Consider the following 16,494-nt stretch of genomic DNA (forward strand, 5'->3'; position numbering starts at 1 on the left):
CAACGTTACCTCCATCGATGTCCAGTCTTGCTAGTTTCGCCACCGGTCGACGAACTACTCCAGCAGATGTTTGCAGGATCGCCTGCCGTACTCTTCCATCGGATCCCTGAATCACTTCAAGGACCTTACCTCTTGTCCATCCATTCCGAGCTGCCTCGGTTACGATGATCACCAAATCTCCAACGTGTATCGGCTTCACATCTTTAAACCATCTAGTTCTCCGGGCAATCATGGGTAGGTACTCGCGTATCCAACGGCGCCAGAACGAGTCCACCATGACCCGACATAGATTCCAGCTGCTCCTGCACGCCTGGGTGGCCTCCTCCAAAGCCTTCGCCGGCTGTGTTGCTCCGCTCGAACTCATCAACAAAAAAATGATTTGGCGTTAAAGCCTCTTGCTGTCCTGGATCAACCGGGATGAAAGTGAGTGGGCGCGAGTTTACGACGGCTTCAGCTTCGACGATCAGTGTTGCGAAGGTTTCTTCATCCGGATTCCTTGTAGTGTACATAGCTTCCAGAGCCGTCTTGATAGATCGTACTAATCTCTCCCACGACCCGCCCATGTGAGGCGCTGCAGGCGGAATGAAACACCATTTCGTATTGGTGTTGGTGAACGTTTCTGCGAGTTCAGCGCTAGTGTTCTCAATTTCTCGTCGAAGTTCATTATTGGCACCAACAAAGTTGGTGCCATTGTCGCTGTGTATTTCCACTGGAGCGCCACGCCGGGCTACAAAACGACGAATGGCCATCTTGCAGGATTCCGTACTGAGAGAGTGGACTACTTCCAGGTGGACTGCCCGGATAGTCAAGCACGTAAACAGAGCAATCCACCTTTTCGCCGTCGCTCTGCCTACGCGCACCGCCAATGGACCGAAATAGTCCAGGCCTACGTAGGAAAAAGGTCGAACGTAAGCTTGGAGTCTTGCTGTTGGAAGCGGTGCCATTCGTGGTACAACGGGAGCAGCATTCCGAATCCGACATCGATTGCAGCGTTTCGTTATAGTACGTATCAGCGTTCGATGACCGGGAATGTGGAACCGCTGTCGCATCTCATTTAGCACCGTCTCGCCGTTCGCATGGAGGTATTTCCTATGATACGATTCCACGAGTAGCACTGTAACCGGGTTATCCTTGGGAAGTATTATGGGACACATGGTGTCATATGACGCAAAATACGCCTTCTGAATGCGGCTCTCTGAGCGCAATACACCCGCGGCATCCAGGAAAGGCGATAGCTGACGTAGCTTGCTGTTCCGTTCCAATCGTGCTCGTACATTTTCTCGCTTCGCAGTCTCCAGTACTCGAAGTTCTTCTCCATAGGCTGCCTCTTGTACCTGTCGCCAAATGCAGGTTTCTGAAGCAATCAGCTCCTCTTGCGTCAACGTTCCGTATTGTAGAGGTTCGCCACGCACTTTCTTCCGCAGGTTGCTCAGGAATCTTTGCACGTACGCCACACTTCGCCACAGCCGCTTCCAGTTTGAAAAACGACTCCATTCGATCGTTTCCGTATTAGTGTCTTCCCGATGAACCAGGCATGCCCGAATTTCTTCCGATGTCTCATATTTGACTTGGTTGTCTACCGGCCATTCTTTTTCCGACCGGTACAGGAATTCAGGTCCTCGGAACCACCGACAAGCTGGCGAAAAGCAGGGTCCATTTCCCCACTTCGTAGCGTCATCCGCAACGTTTTCCTTCGTCGGAATCCAGCGCCATTCTCTCTCATTCGACTCGGTCAGTATCTCCCCGATCCTGACGGCCACGTACTGTCGATAGTTTCGGTGATCCGAGTTTATCCAGGCTAATACATTCTTGGAGTCCGTGTGGTAGAAACATTCGTCGATTGGTAAACTGTGCGCTTCGCGAATCATCTTCTTCAACCGTACACCCAGTATTGCGGCCTGCAACTCCAAACGAGGGATGGACAGGGACTTCAACGGTGCCACCTTGGATTTTGCCGCAACCAGCGCAAATTCCACCTTTCCGCTGTACACAGCCCTGAAGTACGCTACGCAGGCGTAGGCTCCTTCACTCGCGTCTACAAAAACGTGAAGTTGTAGCGATTCTAAGTCTCCAGGACCACGATCCGAGAAATAACAACGGCCAATGCGAACACAGTTTAGCTGTTCACATAGCTTCGTCCACTGGAACCATCTTCGACATAATCTCTCCGGGATTGGCTCGTCCCAGTCCGTTTTTGCCCTCCAAATATCCTGTATGAGCACCTTGCCGTGGATGACAAAGAATGACATCAATCCTAATGGGTCAAACAGACTCATGACCGCTCGTAGAACTATGCGCTTAGTCGGTGGATGTGTGGTCACTTCCAAGGTCGTGGAGTAGGTAAATTCATCTTTATCGGGACACCACAGCATTCCCAGAATACGTTCCGTTACGCCGCTTTTATCCAGGGTCAGATGCTTTTTCGTAGCCGTACTGGGTTCCCCGACCCGTCGAAGAACTTCCTCTGAATTGGACATCCAGTTCCTGATATGGAAACCTCCTCTGGAATGAACGATTCGCACTTCCTCAGCCTTCTGCACTGCTTCGTCGATAGTGTCCGCGCTGTCCAGATAATCGTCGACATAATGTTTCTTGATAACAGCCTCCGCTGCCGCCGGAAACTCCGCTGCATGTTCGACAGCATTGATGTTTTTTACATACTGTGCCGAACAAGGGGAGCAGGTAGAACCGAAGGTAGCGACGTCCATAATGTAAACTGCTGGATCTTTGTCCGGGGAATCACGCCACAACAGTCGCTGAGCGTGCCGGTCTTCTTTCTTGATTCGGATCTGATGGAACATCTCCTTGATGTCGGCACAGAGGGCGTAGCGTCTCTCTCGGAACCCGAATAGAACGGCGGGCAGAGAGCTCAGGAGATCTGGCCCCTTCAAAAGCATGGAGTTCAAAGATACTCCATCTACCATAGCCGCAGCATCACAGAATATTCGGATCTTCTCCGGTTTCTTGGGATTTAAGGCTACTCCTAAAGGGAGATACCAAGTCCTCCTTGGATCCGCTTCCTTCAATTCCGCTTCTGTCGCCCGGTGGATGTATCCTTTTTCCTGGTATTCGACCATCTGCTTCCTCACGCTTTCTCCTATAGTCGCATTCTTCGCCTGATAGCTATCCGGAAACTCAAACACGTCGAACCTCCAAAGCAAGCCGGTCTCGTAGCGCTGCCCGATCCGCTTCGTCGAACTCTCCAGTATGCGATTTGCCCTCTGGATCTCTCGTGACTGTGGACCGTCGACAATCTTCACCCCGAGGCTTTCCACAGAAAAATATTGCTTCACCAGCTCGTGAAGCGATGAATCCGATTCGCAGCTGCAGATGTGGAAGCTCAATGCGTTCTCACTGCTGCCTGGCACCGATCCGTAGATGGTCCACCCCAGACGTGTTTTTGCGGCGATGGGTTCTTGAGGATTGCCTTCGCGGATCTTCAACACGGCTGCAAGATGGGAATTATCGTTACCGATGAGGATCTTAGGAACAGCGTCTTCATAATCCTTGATTGGTAGTCCGCCCAAATAAGGGTACTTCTTCACCATTTCCGTGTAGCGGATTGACTGTCGAGGAAGGTCTAGACGGTTCACTGTTCGGACATCGACCAGCTGGTAGAGATGCTTCTTCTGTTCTCCGGAAATCTCCAGGCTAACCTTCATCGATTTTTTCTCGATTCTCTTAACATTCGCTGTCCACTGCAAGCACAGTGGATTCACTTCCCCTTCGTTTCCCAGGTACTTTACGACATCCTCTTCAATCAGGGTCCTCGACGATCCGTCGTCAAGGAAGGCGTACACCATGATAGAGCGGTTGTTGGCATACAGCGTCACCGGTAGAATTCGGAAAAGACTCGAACGATCAACGAAGTGGTGATTGGTGATTCCGTGCGCAGTTTCTGGTTCCCCTTGGTTACCATGTGTATGAAGGAGAGAATGATGTCTCGCTTGACACCCGTCCACGTCACACAGTTTCTTGGACTTGCATGGTCGTTTTCCGTGCGCGCCAATGCATGTTCGGCAAAGTGAATGGGTTTGAACAGCTTTCCAGCGATTCTCCACGGTCATGTCCGCAAACTTTTTGCATTCCCTAACCTTGTGGCCAGGTTCCTTGCACACAAGGCACGTAACGAAATTCTCCGACCGAGTTGACTGGCCTACAGGAACGTCTGACTTTGTAGGATACTCCGTTCTTCTCGCTCCGCTGTGTGCTCCCAAAAAATTCTTTTCCCTCGATTTCTCCGGCTTTCCAGGCTGCGTCGTTCTCGGATCCATGTGGAGCGTAACATCTGCCGCAGCAGTTACCAGCCTTGACATAAACTGCGCAAATGTTCGCAAGTTGGTGATCGGAGCTTGCTGCTTGAACATCGCCCAATCCAGCTTCAAATTGGCCGGTAGCTTGTCCACCAGCTCGTACAGAAGAGTAGGGTTGTTGAGGTGTGCCACTTGTTGTCCCATCTCCACGTGATCGCACAGGTTTTGCACTGCCATTCCGAAGCCGATCAGGGTCTCCAGCTTGTCCGGTCTCGGTGCTGGAACTTCTCGAACCTTTTTGAGTAGCATGAAAATCAGGTGTTCCGGCTTCCCATACAATGTCTCCAAAGTAGCGATTACATGGGGAACTGCCGCAGGAAACAGTAAGCGACTTTTAACAGCCTCCAACGCTGGTCCCTTGAGACATCGCTGCAAACGTATTAAGTTTTCAGCGTCCGTATATCCACAGGCCTGGGAAGAGTTGGCGAACGAGCTGATGAATACTGGCCAATCTTCCGGGTTCCCAGAAAACATCGGCAAATCTCTTGGCATTACTTGCCGGGCTGCTAGCTGAGTTGAAGAAGGCCCGTCGACTTGATGACGTATGCTGGATTGAACATGTGTCGCTGGTTGCCTCTCGGGATGGCTGGATGTGACGAACGACGATGATCCCTGTCCCGCACTGGCATTCTGACTTGGCTGTTGAACTTCAAAGCTGTTCCCCCATTGTGAATCGCTCATTGGTGGGTCCGATCTCATCCCCGGAAGTCCTAGAGATGAACCGCACGCTGTGTGCTGTGCTGGTATCACCGGCGCTGGTCGAATCGTCGTCACCGTTTCGGATCCAAATCCTGCCTCGCCAACGGGAAACTCATTACGGTACCGTTCAGGAACAACTTGATTGGGCTGCGAAGTTACAATCACTGCTTCACCACATACACTTGTATCAAACATCACTCGCGGTGGCTTCGGCCGGGCGATTGTATGGCCGAGCGTTGACTGTCGCCAAGAAACGATCGGACGCGAAAAACAAGTTGACATGGGTTCCCCCAAATCATTTGAAGGGCGAGAGGAACCTTCAACACAATGTGGTAGAGAAGCAAATGTGCTTTCCAAGGGGCGTGTATGCAATGATTGGGTTTGTCTAACCGTGTTTGAAGAGAGAGGAGGGAATTTGCTCTGAGGAACGCCTAAACCTGACTCTGATCTGGTGGTTACAAAGCTATTGTGACCTGGCCTGCTAGTTCCTACACTGAAGCTATCGTGGGCTGATACAGCTATTGTAGTATGCGGGTTTACCACTCCAGAGGGGTTCATTTGCTTTGCACTTACCGGAGCCGCCGGAGGGGGTGGGAAAGAGTTTACCGTTTCGCCTTTGTGTGCGCTGTTCGATGGCTGCTTGCGAACCGTCCCGATTCCGGAACCCGTTGCCATCCTCGCTACTGAGTGCGTCGCTGTTTCAATGCCAGAGTCGCCGGCTGGTTGCCTACCGCTGGTTTCACCACCGGTGCCGCTTACCGTAGTAATGCGTTCCACAGATGTCGTAGTAGTCGTCGTCGTGGCAGTCGGTGCTTCACGATCGCCCAGAACCTCGTTCGCTGCAGGGGATTGCATCGTCGAACAGGCTCCGCCGAGTTGCACTTGACTTCTCCACTGTCGTACCTTACTATTACTGCTCTGCTGGGAACGTAGACTTCTATCAGCAGCATCAAGCAGCTCTTCCTCCATCAGACGTAGCTTCTCTTCCTCGTAATCTCGTTGTATCTCCAGTTTCCTGCGTTCCAATTCTCCCTCCTTCTGCATGCGGGCGAGTTCGAGCTTCCTCTCTTGTTCCCGTAGCTCCAGGTTAAGCATTTTCTCGGCGAGAACTTTCCTAACTTCGAGCCTCTCTAGGTTTAGCCGAGCTCGAGCGCTCGCATTCGAGATCGACGACCTTTTGGATGACACAGACATGGTATCGATGGGTGGTAATCGCAAATCCTCATTATGATGCGGCGGCGGTGGTGGGGGAGTAGTGTTGAAGCATTTCGTGCAGATGAAGCTCTTCTCGCTGATGCTGTCACTCACTCCGACGCACCCGAAGTGCCACCAAGAATCGCATCGGTCACACTGGACCAAGGAATCGTCCGTCTGAATACCGCATGCCTGACACGTGTCCATTTCGTGGTCGAAATTGATCGATTCGACTCGATCTTTTAGATTGTTGGGAATTGAGCGTTTAGGCGGTTCGGATCGCTTTTGAGCGAACTTCGTTTTTTAGTTTTGAAAGTTGCTAAAAGCTGTATAGTTTTATTAATATTCATTTCATGAAAAAACAAGTAATATCTACTTACATCGAGTCTAACCTCGCTCTTGTTCTCATCCCAACAAATCTTCTTGCTGTATATAAATCCTACAACCTTCAATGCATGATAATTAGTATAATTCCAGTAGTAGTTTAATAAGTTTTACTCACTATTCTTAAGGCAAACTTAGTTCAGTAAGTTCAGCATTTTAATTCACCGTAGAATATAAGTTTTAATCCTATTTTAGATTGTAGTTTTAAGTAGAAAATTCAATTTTTAATACTCTTCTATAGAACGTGTTTCTGTTTTTCTCCTGTCCAAACAATACGTTGCATCTCCCTATTCTTTATCAAATCCCTATGACCACGAGAGTGTAAATGATTAACGCTAGGTAGTCCCACATAGCGGTCGTTGTGAGTCAATCGGGGCGTATCGCTCGGTGATTCCCAAGTCGGCAATAGGTTGTGTTCTTCCCAAAATTCCACAGGGATTGTACTGAAGAATTCTCTAGACATTCGATCAACGATTCTTTCAGAAATTCCAGGCCGGTTTCTTTTTAAAATTTCTTTCAAAATATCTGCAGAGACTTCATCAGTATTTCAGAGGTTTCTTCAAAAATTTCAACAAGGGATTTCTTCAGAAGATTTTTAAATTAAGTTTCCCAAGAGTTTATCTAAAAATTTCTTTATTTCGTTAATAGATTCCTTCGGAAAGCTATGGTTCCTCCAGAAAACCCTTCTGAGATTCTTGCAGAAATTCTTACAAGGATTTTTTTTAGGAATTGCTTCTGCAGTTCCGCCGGATATATATTATGAAATTCCTTCAAAGATTCCTGCTGGAATTGTCTTCGATATTCCTCCTAGATTTTCTTTTCAGAAATTGTCTTAAACATAATTGGAATAATTTTTGAATGAATCTCTGAAGGAATTTTCAAATAAATCCTTGCAGATTGATTAAATGTTTCTCACGATAACTTTAGATATCCTAAAAATTCTTCAAAATTTGTGGGGGATTCCTTTAGCAATTTTCGAAGGAATTCCTGAATAAATGCTTGGAAGAATACATGAAAAAACTCCTTAATATACCTGCTGCATTCCTACATGAAAGGAAAAGGAAATTTTTTTGAGAAATTTCTGGTGAGTTTCCTGGAGAAATCTTTAAAAGGATTTTGAAGTAAACGTTAGCACGGAACCTAAAATGTGAGTAATTTTAGGGAAACTCTGAAGAAATGTCTGCAGAAGTCCCTGTAGAAGAATCTTTTTAAGAACTCCTGGAGATTTCTCAAGAGGAACATTTTGAAGTAATTCTTATATAATTTTTGGAGGGGTTTGTACACAAAAGTTCTAAAGAAAGTTCTGCAGAAACAACACAAAAAAATGCTGGAGGATTTTTAGAGAGCCACCAGAAAATTAAAAAATTGAAGGAAACTTTAAAAGTATGTTTGAAAGAACTGGAGAATCCTTTGCAGGTAATAATGGAAAATTTTCTTAAAATAAATCATTGAATAATGATAAGGATTACTGAAACTTTTGCAGAAAGAGCATCTTTGGAGAAGTTCTCAAAGCATCACCGAAACATTTTCTGAAAGAAACCCCGAAGAAAAGTCTTTATAAATCATAAGCATCCCTGGAGGAATATCTGGAGGAACATCTGGAGAAAATCATGGAAATAGTTCCAGAGAAATCTCTTAAGGACTCTCTAAAAACTCCTGGAGCAATTCCTTAAGACATATTTAAATACACTCCTTAAATCACATGAAGGAATTCATGCACGAACTTATATAGCCATCCTTGAAGAAATTTCCTAAAAAATACGTGAAGAAATCCTAGGAGGAATTTCTAGAGAAACTCCTCGTAAAAATTTCAAAATAAATATTTTGATAAATTTCTTGAAAAAAAACATGAAGAAGGCAAGGAAAATTCATGCCGGAGTGCTAGCAAGAATGTCTTGAGGATTTCCAGAAGAAAATTCCAAAGAAATACATGTACAGGAATGCATTCTAAAGAGATAATTGGAGGAATCTTTGCAATCATTCTAAATAATCTGCACGAATCTTCTTTCCATAAAAAAATATAAATCCTAAGAAAGTCCCTATAGGAATTGCTGGTGGTGTTCTCTCTCTCTCTTCTTGGCGTAACGTCCTCATTGGGACAAAGCCTGCTTCTCAGCTTAGTGTTCTATGAGCACTTCCACAGTTATTAACTGAGAGCTTCCTCTGCCAATGACCATTTTGCATGCGTATATCGTGTGGCAGGCACGAAGATACTCTATGCCCAAGAAAGTCAAGGAAATTTCCTTTACGAAAAGATCCTGGACCGACCGGGAATCGAACCCGTCACCACCAGCATGGTCATGCTGAATACCCGTGCGTTTACCGCCTCGGCTATATGGGCCCTGCTGGTGGTGTTCTTGGAGTTAAGTATGGAGAAATTGCTGAAGAAGTACATGATAAGAAATACAATCTAAAAGAAATTCTCGAATGAAACTTTGGAAGAATTGTGACTCATAAAATGCATACTTGCCAGAAAGCCCCTTCCGCGAAAACTACAGAAACAAATTGTGAGAAAATTTATAGAGGGGTTCCCCGGAATTATTATTAATTAGGCGCAATATTTTAATCATTACTATGGGAGCGTATCAGTAAAGGGGTCGCTGAAATTTAAAACCAGGTCCAATTTTACCATGACAGCACTGGATTTGCTACTTAAACTTATAAGATATTTAAGGATGTCAGAGGATATACACTAAGCATTTGTAGAGCTCAGGTTATTTCGAACAACAATCAAGTACAAGACAAGAAAATCGTCCCCTAGCACGGACACCAAAATATAGACAGTCTTGTACTGTTGCCTGTATCAATTATGAAAGCTCGTCTTCCGGATTTGGGACTTCACTATCCATTTGGATAACTGGGCACAATTTATAATATGAGTTTGCATGTTGATGTGTTCTGTGCATTTATAATGTTCCATTTTACTTTTCGTATTCATAGACTGTTCCAGGGGTCGCCAGTTAGCCTAGTGGTAAAGGCTATGGATCGCTATTCCAGAGATGGCAGGTTCGATTCCCGTAGCGCATTTTTCACAACTATGTCTTGCTGTGTACATTCCTTATGAACTATCCCTTACGAAAATAGCCTAGTTGTGCAAAGGAAGTGTTGCGATAGCATTTCGTAACTATAATGCGTTCCAATCCTGTCCATGTGTTTATTTGAAAATGTCTCCAGGAATTCTCCTAGGGTCTTCTTCAGCAGTTTCACAAGAAGGTTCTCAAAATGTCAATCGTGAAACTAGTCCACGCGTGCTTCTTCAGAAAATCCTCCTGGGGTTTTTTCCAGGGATTCTTTAGAAAACTTCTTCAAGGATGGAGCGGACCTGGTGTGATGGTTAGAACACTTGACTATCACTTTAATAAAGCCACACTGGTGGCAGGAACATCGATTTACATAAATCTGATGATGGCTGAATGACAGTAGGCCGAAACCAAGGTAAGTAAAAGGAAGGTAATCCAATATGATATATCATGCAATCCGCCATATTGGAATTCGGAATGACAGCTGGCAAGTTTGTTTTGATTTGGAACCTTGTTTGGAACTGTATACATGGCATACAAGCCATGACCCAAAACTGTCAGAGCCTCGAAGTGATCACTTTTGTGCACTTTTTCTCCACGTTCCATCCGAAAGACTTTGGGGATACGTTCTGACGTACGTCCCCAAAGAAATTTGTGGTTGTATCGAGCAGTGTTTGCCGGACAAAGTATCGGAAATTCGTTCACCCGTCAGACTGCATCTGACGCTCTTTGGTTGATGATAACCGCTTCCCGCCGACTTAAGCACTTTCCTGCTAGTACCTGTACCTGGGTACCAACGGCTTGATGGGCACGGCTAGTCCTTGCCACTCATCTTCCCCATCACTACCTATCGCCCAAAAAGTTACAACTCCGGGTGAAATTCCCATTTTAAAAACTTAGAAACTGCTGTAGCTCTGCCACTACGACAAAAATTTTCACTTGTGTGGGGGTAAACAACTCCTAGCAACCCTAGCAACCCCACAGAAACCGATAGAGTACAGCGTAAACAAACTCGCCAGCAGTCGCCCCCACCACCCCCGTCGTAAGCCTCTCCGCGCATCTACTGACTGCGTATATGCCAGTACCTTCCATTAGATTTACCTTGGCCGAAACGTCATAAATCGTGCTTCAGTGTGTTTATAATCACCGAACAATATCAACAATTTTCAAATATATATACTTGACTATCACGCCGAGGACCTGGGATCGAATCCCACTCCCGACAAACTCGCAAAATGTGAGTTCTTCCTTCGGAAGGGAAGTAAAGCGTGGGTCCCGAGATGAATTAGCCGAGGATTAAAAATCTCGTTAATACAGATAAAAATTAAAAAAAAAAATCAAGGATTGCTGCAGAAGTTCATGTACCTATGTCTTAAACATTTTCGGAGGAGTTCTTCCACGAATATTATCAGAATATTCTCCAGGAGTTTTTAGAAGATTTCTTAAAAAGATGCAATTCCAAGAGAATTTCTTTCACAAAGAAGTTCAGATTTTTTCTGTAGAGGTTCTTCTGAAAATTTCTCTGGGGGTTTCTCCAGCCTCCAGGTATTACTTAGGATTCATTCACACCTAGTGATGGCTTAGGATTCAGATCTTCAGGGATACTTTCGAAAATTGGGCTTTGTGGCCGTGCGGTTAGCGGCGGCAGTCGTCTAGGCGTATCGTAAGTCTTGGAGTGTGGGTTCGATTCCCGCTCCAGTCGGTGAAAACTTTTCGTCAAACGAAATTCATCACTGGGCCACTAGGTGTTCTGTGTGTTGTCCGTTGTCTAGTGTAAGTAATGTGTTCAGTCTGTGCAGCCTCTGGCTGAAGACGGTGTGAATTGTCTTTAGTTTTGTTTTTTCAAAAAATTATTAATTGATTTTGTTTTGCTTCTGCAGGATTTACTTTTTTTATGTACGTATTAACGAGATGACTCTAAGCACAGATTTACTTCCCTTCCAAAGGAAAAACTAACATTGGTTGAGTGTGTGGGAGTGCAGTACTTCAAGGATTTCTGTGTACAAAGCTCTTCAGAACTTGTTTAACTTCAAGAATTCTACCAGTTCTTTATCTGCGATCGCTGCAGGAATGTCTTCAGACATTTTTAAATGATTTCTCCAGAAATTTCTTCACAGATTTTTACAGGAAACCCTCCATAAATTTCCCAAACATTTTGTCCTTGAAAATACTTCAGAGTTTCTATAGAATTTTCTTATGATTTTTTCTAGGAATTTAGTAAGTATCTTAAGGAGTTTCTCCAGGTATTTACATAGGCATTCCAGGAAGTTTTCCAGAGATAACTTCAGAAATTGCTCCAGGAATTTTTGTTGTCAGATATCACCTGGAGTTTGTTTAAGGGTCACCTTTAGACAATGCTACAGGTATTCCTTTAGATTTTTTTTAGGGATTCCTTCAAGAATTCTGCCTGTTAAGTTTTGTGCAGCTTCTGAAAGAACTTCTGAAAACAAAAAACCCTGGAGAAATATCAGAATCCTGAAAGATTTTCTTGAGAAATTTTTGGAGGAACTTCCTAAAGAATGTCTTTATGATTTTTGAAGAAATTTTAAGAGTTAGTGCTGCGTACATTCGAAATGCAAATATCAAATGCGGGAACTCCAAATGCGGAAACATTTTCTAACAAGTAACCCGATGTCAGTGGGTGCCTTTGGACCCATGGTAGGCGGTGGTTTTGGCTATGGTTGCTAAGTTCCCTTTGGTAACACTGTGTTACCGCGTTTGAAGGGCATTTTTTTAGGCTGATCGAGAAAAGAAGTTATTTATTTATTTTATTCATTTCATGGTATTTCTAATTAGATTATTATTCTTTATACCCCACTGAACATTTGTTCTTTGAAAGGGACGTAAGAAACAATGACTATTTGCACTTGGGCACCGTTTGATCTTGATCGCTCACAGCAATATTTATGCAGAACTTCATGGAAGAACTTTTAAAGTAATAACTTACTGGCATTCCTAAAGAAATCCTTAAAATTCAAAAGAAGACTTTTGAGACATATTCGGCGGTATCCTTAAAGGAATTTCAGAAGGAATCCGAGGTGGAATTTCTGAAACATTCCTTGACGAAATCTCCAGTAGTATCCCTGTAGATATCTCAGGCAGTACTTCCAATGAATATTTGAAGCAATCCCAACGAAATTCATGAAGTAATCTAAGGAGGAATTCCGGAAGGAATTTCAAAAGATATGCCCGGAGAATCTATTAGGGAAACCCTTGAAGAAATTCCTAACAAAGTGTATTGAGGATTTTTTTGAAAAAAAAAATCCTGGAGAAATAGTTCCATAACATTCTTGGAAGATTTCCTGATAATTATCCTGGAGTAACCGAAGGAATTCAGATAGAAATACTTGAAGAAATACCCAGATAAGCTTCTGTAAAGATCCTTGGAAAGAGAAAAACAGTCCATGCTTTACTTATCAAGTGTGCAACAATTGGCGAAATTTTAAGGTGTGCAATAATTGGCGGTTTATCCTATATTTCTTAAGCAATTCCTGTTGAGCTAGAAGTTTTTTGCTGAATAAATTCTTTGAAGAATCCTTGGAAAAATTCTAAAAGCTACCTTTAGAGGGAATGTCAGAGAAATGTCTGACGAAATGCAAGGAGAAATACCTGCCGAAAACTCCGAAGAAGTCTTGGCATAAAGTCTTGCAGGAATATCTGAAGGAATTCTCACCTAACTTTAGAAATTGACGCAGGAGTCTCTGGAGAAATTCCAGCTGAAATTTCTGGACATATTCCTGTGGGAATTTTCAATGGAATACGTTGAACACATCTCTGTTGGGCATCTTGAAGAAATATCTGAACCAATTTCTGAAGGAATTTTGGAAAAACTTGCTGAATAAACCACAGCAAGTATTTAAGAAGGAAGCCCTACACAGCAAAAAAAATCTTGTGATATCACATCATTTTCGCTGCACATCAGTCGCGTCGTAAAAGTGATGTAAACAATTACATCATTTTCATGCAACAAATTAGCGGCCGCAGCTTGAGAGTGGGTCTAGCAATCGCTAGAACCGGATCTATAGATGAATCATATATAAGTGGTCGGCGTTAAGTCAGAGAGGACCAAGTAACAAAATTGACGAAAATGAGATTTTTGAGGCATTTGATTAAGAATCACTTTAGCTACTTGGAACATTCACCCGATTTTCTTAATGCTACAATTAACGAGAGTTATAGCACAATTTTCTTTTGATTGAACTGCGAAAATTGATAATAGTGTGCAGTCAGAGTGGACCAAATGCTTGATATTAAGATATTTGAAAAAATATGTGTTGGTTAAAATCCAAAAATCAAAATATTTTATCATCCAAATATAATACGTTTCCAAATCTTATGACTTTCTAACGCATTTTCTGATGATTATTGATCAAGAAAGCACGTGAAAATCCATTTTATTATGGCCAATATCCCATTTTACAGATCATCGTGTTGAAGCGTATTGTGGGATTTCGCGTGCAGACAGAGTGGACCATGTGTCTCTAAGAAAAATAGTTGAAATTACCTTATTTTTCGTAAACCTTTCCAAATCAAAATATGTTCGTTTAGTAGCTGTTGGGCATCATATTGAAATGTACCAATACCCGTTTCATAATGAAATTGATTTCACCGATTATTTAAGAATTGCGTACTTGGTTCACTCTGTCTGAACGAATTTTTGAAAAAACGCCAGTCCTCTGAATAAATTTTTATGAACTGTGTAACTACAATATTTCAAAAACGTACCGAACTATTAAAAAACGCTCAAAAGTTGTAAGCTATTGAATGTACAAGTTAAGAATTCTAAAATAGCTCATTAATTGACTACCGTTCATGTGATATTGAACTGTTATACTTGGTCCACTGCGACTGAACATAAAAATTGAAAATGGTAATCAACAGTGCATTAACAGAAATATAAAATTTCAAACTTCCTGCTCACATTATACACCATTCCTATTAACTGTTGTCCTACTTGTGCATTATTTTTTCATAAAATATGTAAAGACTTGAGTGTCAACTGTAGTTGGTTGTAGATTTTCCAAAAACCGTTCAGTCAGAGTGGACTAAGTACAATCAATTACTTAGCAATTTCTCGGTTTCAAGATTTATTTTACGTTTTTTCGCGATCAATACAGAGCGATGCTTTGATGAATAGTAATTAAGATTTACTGCAAAAATTCAAGAACATTTGTTGAAAAACCCCAAAACTTATAGAGTTGCAAACTTTCAAGTCGTTTTTCTAGAAATTAAGTAAAAGACACATGGTCCTCTCTGACTTAACGCCGACCAAGTAAAATATTGACATGGATTCGTACACTGATCCGTAGATTGTGAGGCATATCCCTTACCTCTCGGCTATTTCACCGAGTTAGAAGGAAGGTGATAAATATGATACTGCTTCTAGGCTTCTGCTGGAATGGGTTTGTTGATACTTTGCGGTGCCAACCAGGGTGTGCATGGTGAGTGTGATAATTGTTGGAAAACGATGTAACCGAGTGAAATTACGTTCGAAAATGAATACATCACCAGAAATTACGCGCCTGGATATTACAAAATTATTTGCTGTGTATAGAATGTTCTGGGGGTGAATGGAGAAATTTAAGGAGCATTTGCTGAACGAATCTCAACCATTTCTAGAGTAGTTCCTCACCGAGTTTCTTACGGAATCCCTGAAAAAAAAAGTCTAGAATAATTTGTAGAAGATTTTCTAAAGAAATCCTCGGAGACATTTCTGGCGCATTCTTAGACTTTTGATTTTATAAAAAAAAAATAATCGCTGAAAGCAACTCTGAAGAGATCCGTGGATGATATCCTTTAATAATCCACACATGGATGTATGAAGCAATTTCTGAGGAATCCCGTAGAAGCTTTTCTAGAGGAATTCTTAGAGAAATGTCTTGAGGAACCTCTAGATGAATTTCTAATGCAATCCATAAACGATATTCTAGAAAAGCTTTCAAAAGGAATTCAAGGAAGACCTACAGAAAGGAATACCTGGAGATTTTTCTCAAAGAATTCATAGAGCAATTTCCGAAGGTCTTATGAAGAAGTTCTGCAATTAATTTGTAGGGTGATCTCCAGGATTCTCGAAGAAAATTATAAAGGAAACTATAATGCACATGATATATGCATGCAAAAGTATCATTGCCAGAGGAACCACACAGTTAACTGTGGAAGTGCTCATAGAACACTAAGCTGAGGAGCAGACTTTGTAACATCTCTATGCTATGTCAAGAAGAAATTTTCTGGGAGAAATCATTCGACGTTTGTTTTGCCGAAAATGTTCATCGATGTTGTATGACCGAATGCGAAGCCTAAATAAAACTTCAACGACCACAAAATATATAAGCGACGAACCTCGATAAAATCCAACTAATGCCGTTTATCTTTTTGATCCAGTTCCAACCTGGGTTGGGACTTGATGAGATCACAGTTTCAACCCCAACCCGACCTCGGTTTCGCTTGTACTTAAGTTTGTTTGACGTTTGTTTGTTTACACAATCCTTTTCCAACCCATGTTCAAAAAGAAAAACGGCATAAATCAGCCATCATAATGAGTTTATCAGTCCCGAAAGGGTTCAGCACCATCTGATATCAGCCTCTCTTTCTCTGCACCGAAGCTTGAGTCTAACCTAGCATCTCAGAGACGATCGGCAGAGCAAAGAGAAACTATTCATGCATGCCACCCTCAACGCCTCAACAACGCGGCCTCGCTAGGACGTCATCGTCCACTTTGGCGGACGCCGCGCCGGTAGCATCGTCATCAACTGGAAACAGCTGAGCTTATCGCTGCTGCTGCTGCTGCTTGGGATGACATCACTGTTCGCGTGGTTGCAACGGTGACGTCGTCGTCGCGCGCGGGCTGGCTACTCAGCATCTCGCGTTCTCTGCTTCTCTGCGCG

The 16,494-nt window shown here is 43.2% G+C and overlaps 1 protein-coding gene across 1 annotated transcript; it reads right to left on the reverse strand.

Annotated features, from left to right (window-relative positions):
* Positions 1-212: 212 nt before the first annotated feature.
* Positions 213-6,413, reverse strand: LOC115265217 (uncharacterized). Its single transcript, XM_062848580.1, has 2 exons — positions 5,586-6,413; positions 213-5,159 (listed from the first exon to the last, which is right to left on the reverse strand). The coding sequence occupies exons 1-2, from the start codon at positions 6,411-6,413 to the stop codon at positions 213-215; spliced, it is 5,775 nt and encodes a 1,924-aa protein (XP_062704564.1).
* Between the last annotated feature and the right edge of the window lie 10,081 nt (positions 6,414-16,494).

This window comes from Aedes albopictus, chromosome 2, assembly GCF_035046485.1.
Source record: "Aedes albopictus strain Foshan chromosome 2, AalbF5, whole genome shotgun sequence".
NCBI classification, from domain to species: domain Eukaryota; kingdom Metazoa; phylum Arthropoda; class Insecta; order Diptera; family Culicidae; genus Aedes; species Aedes albopictus.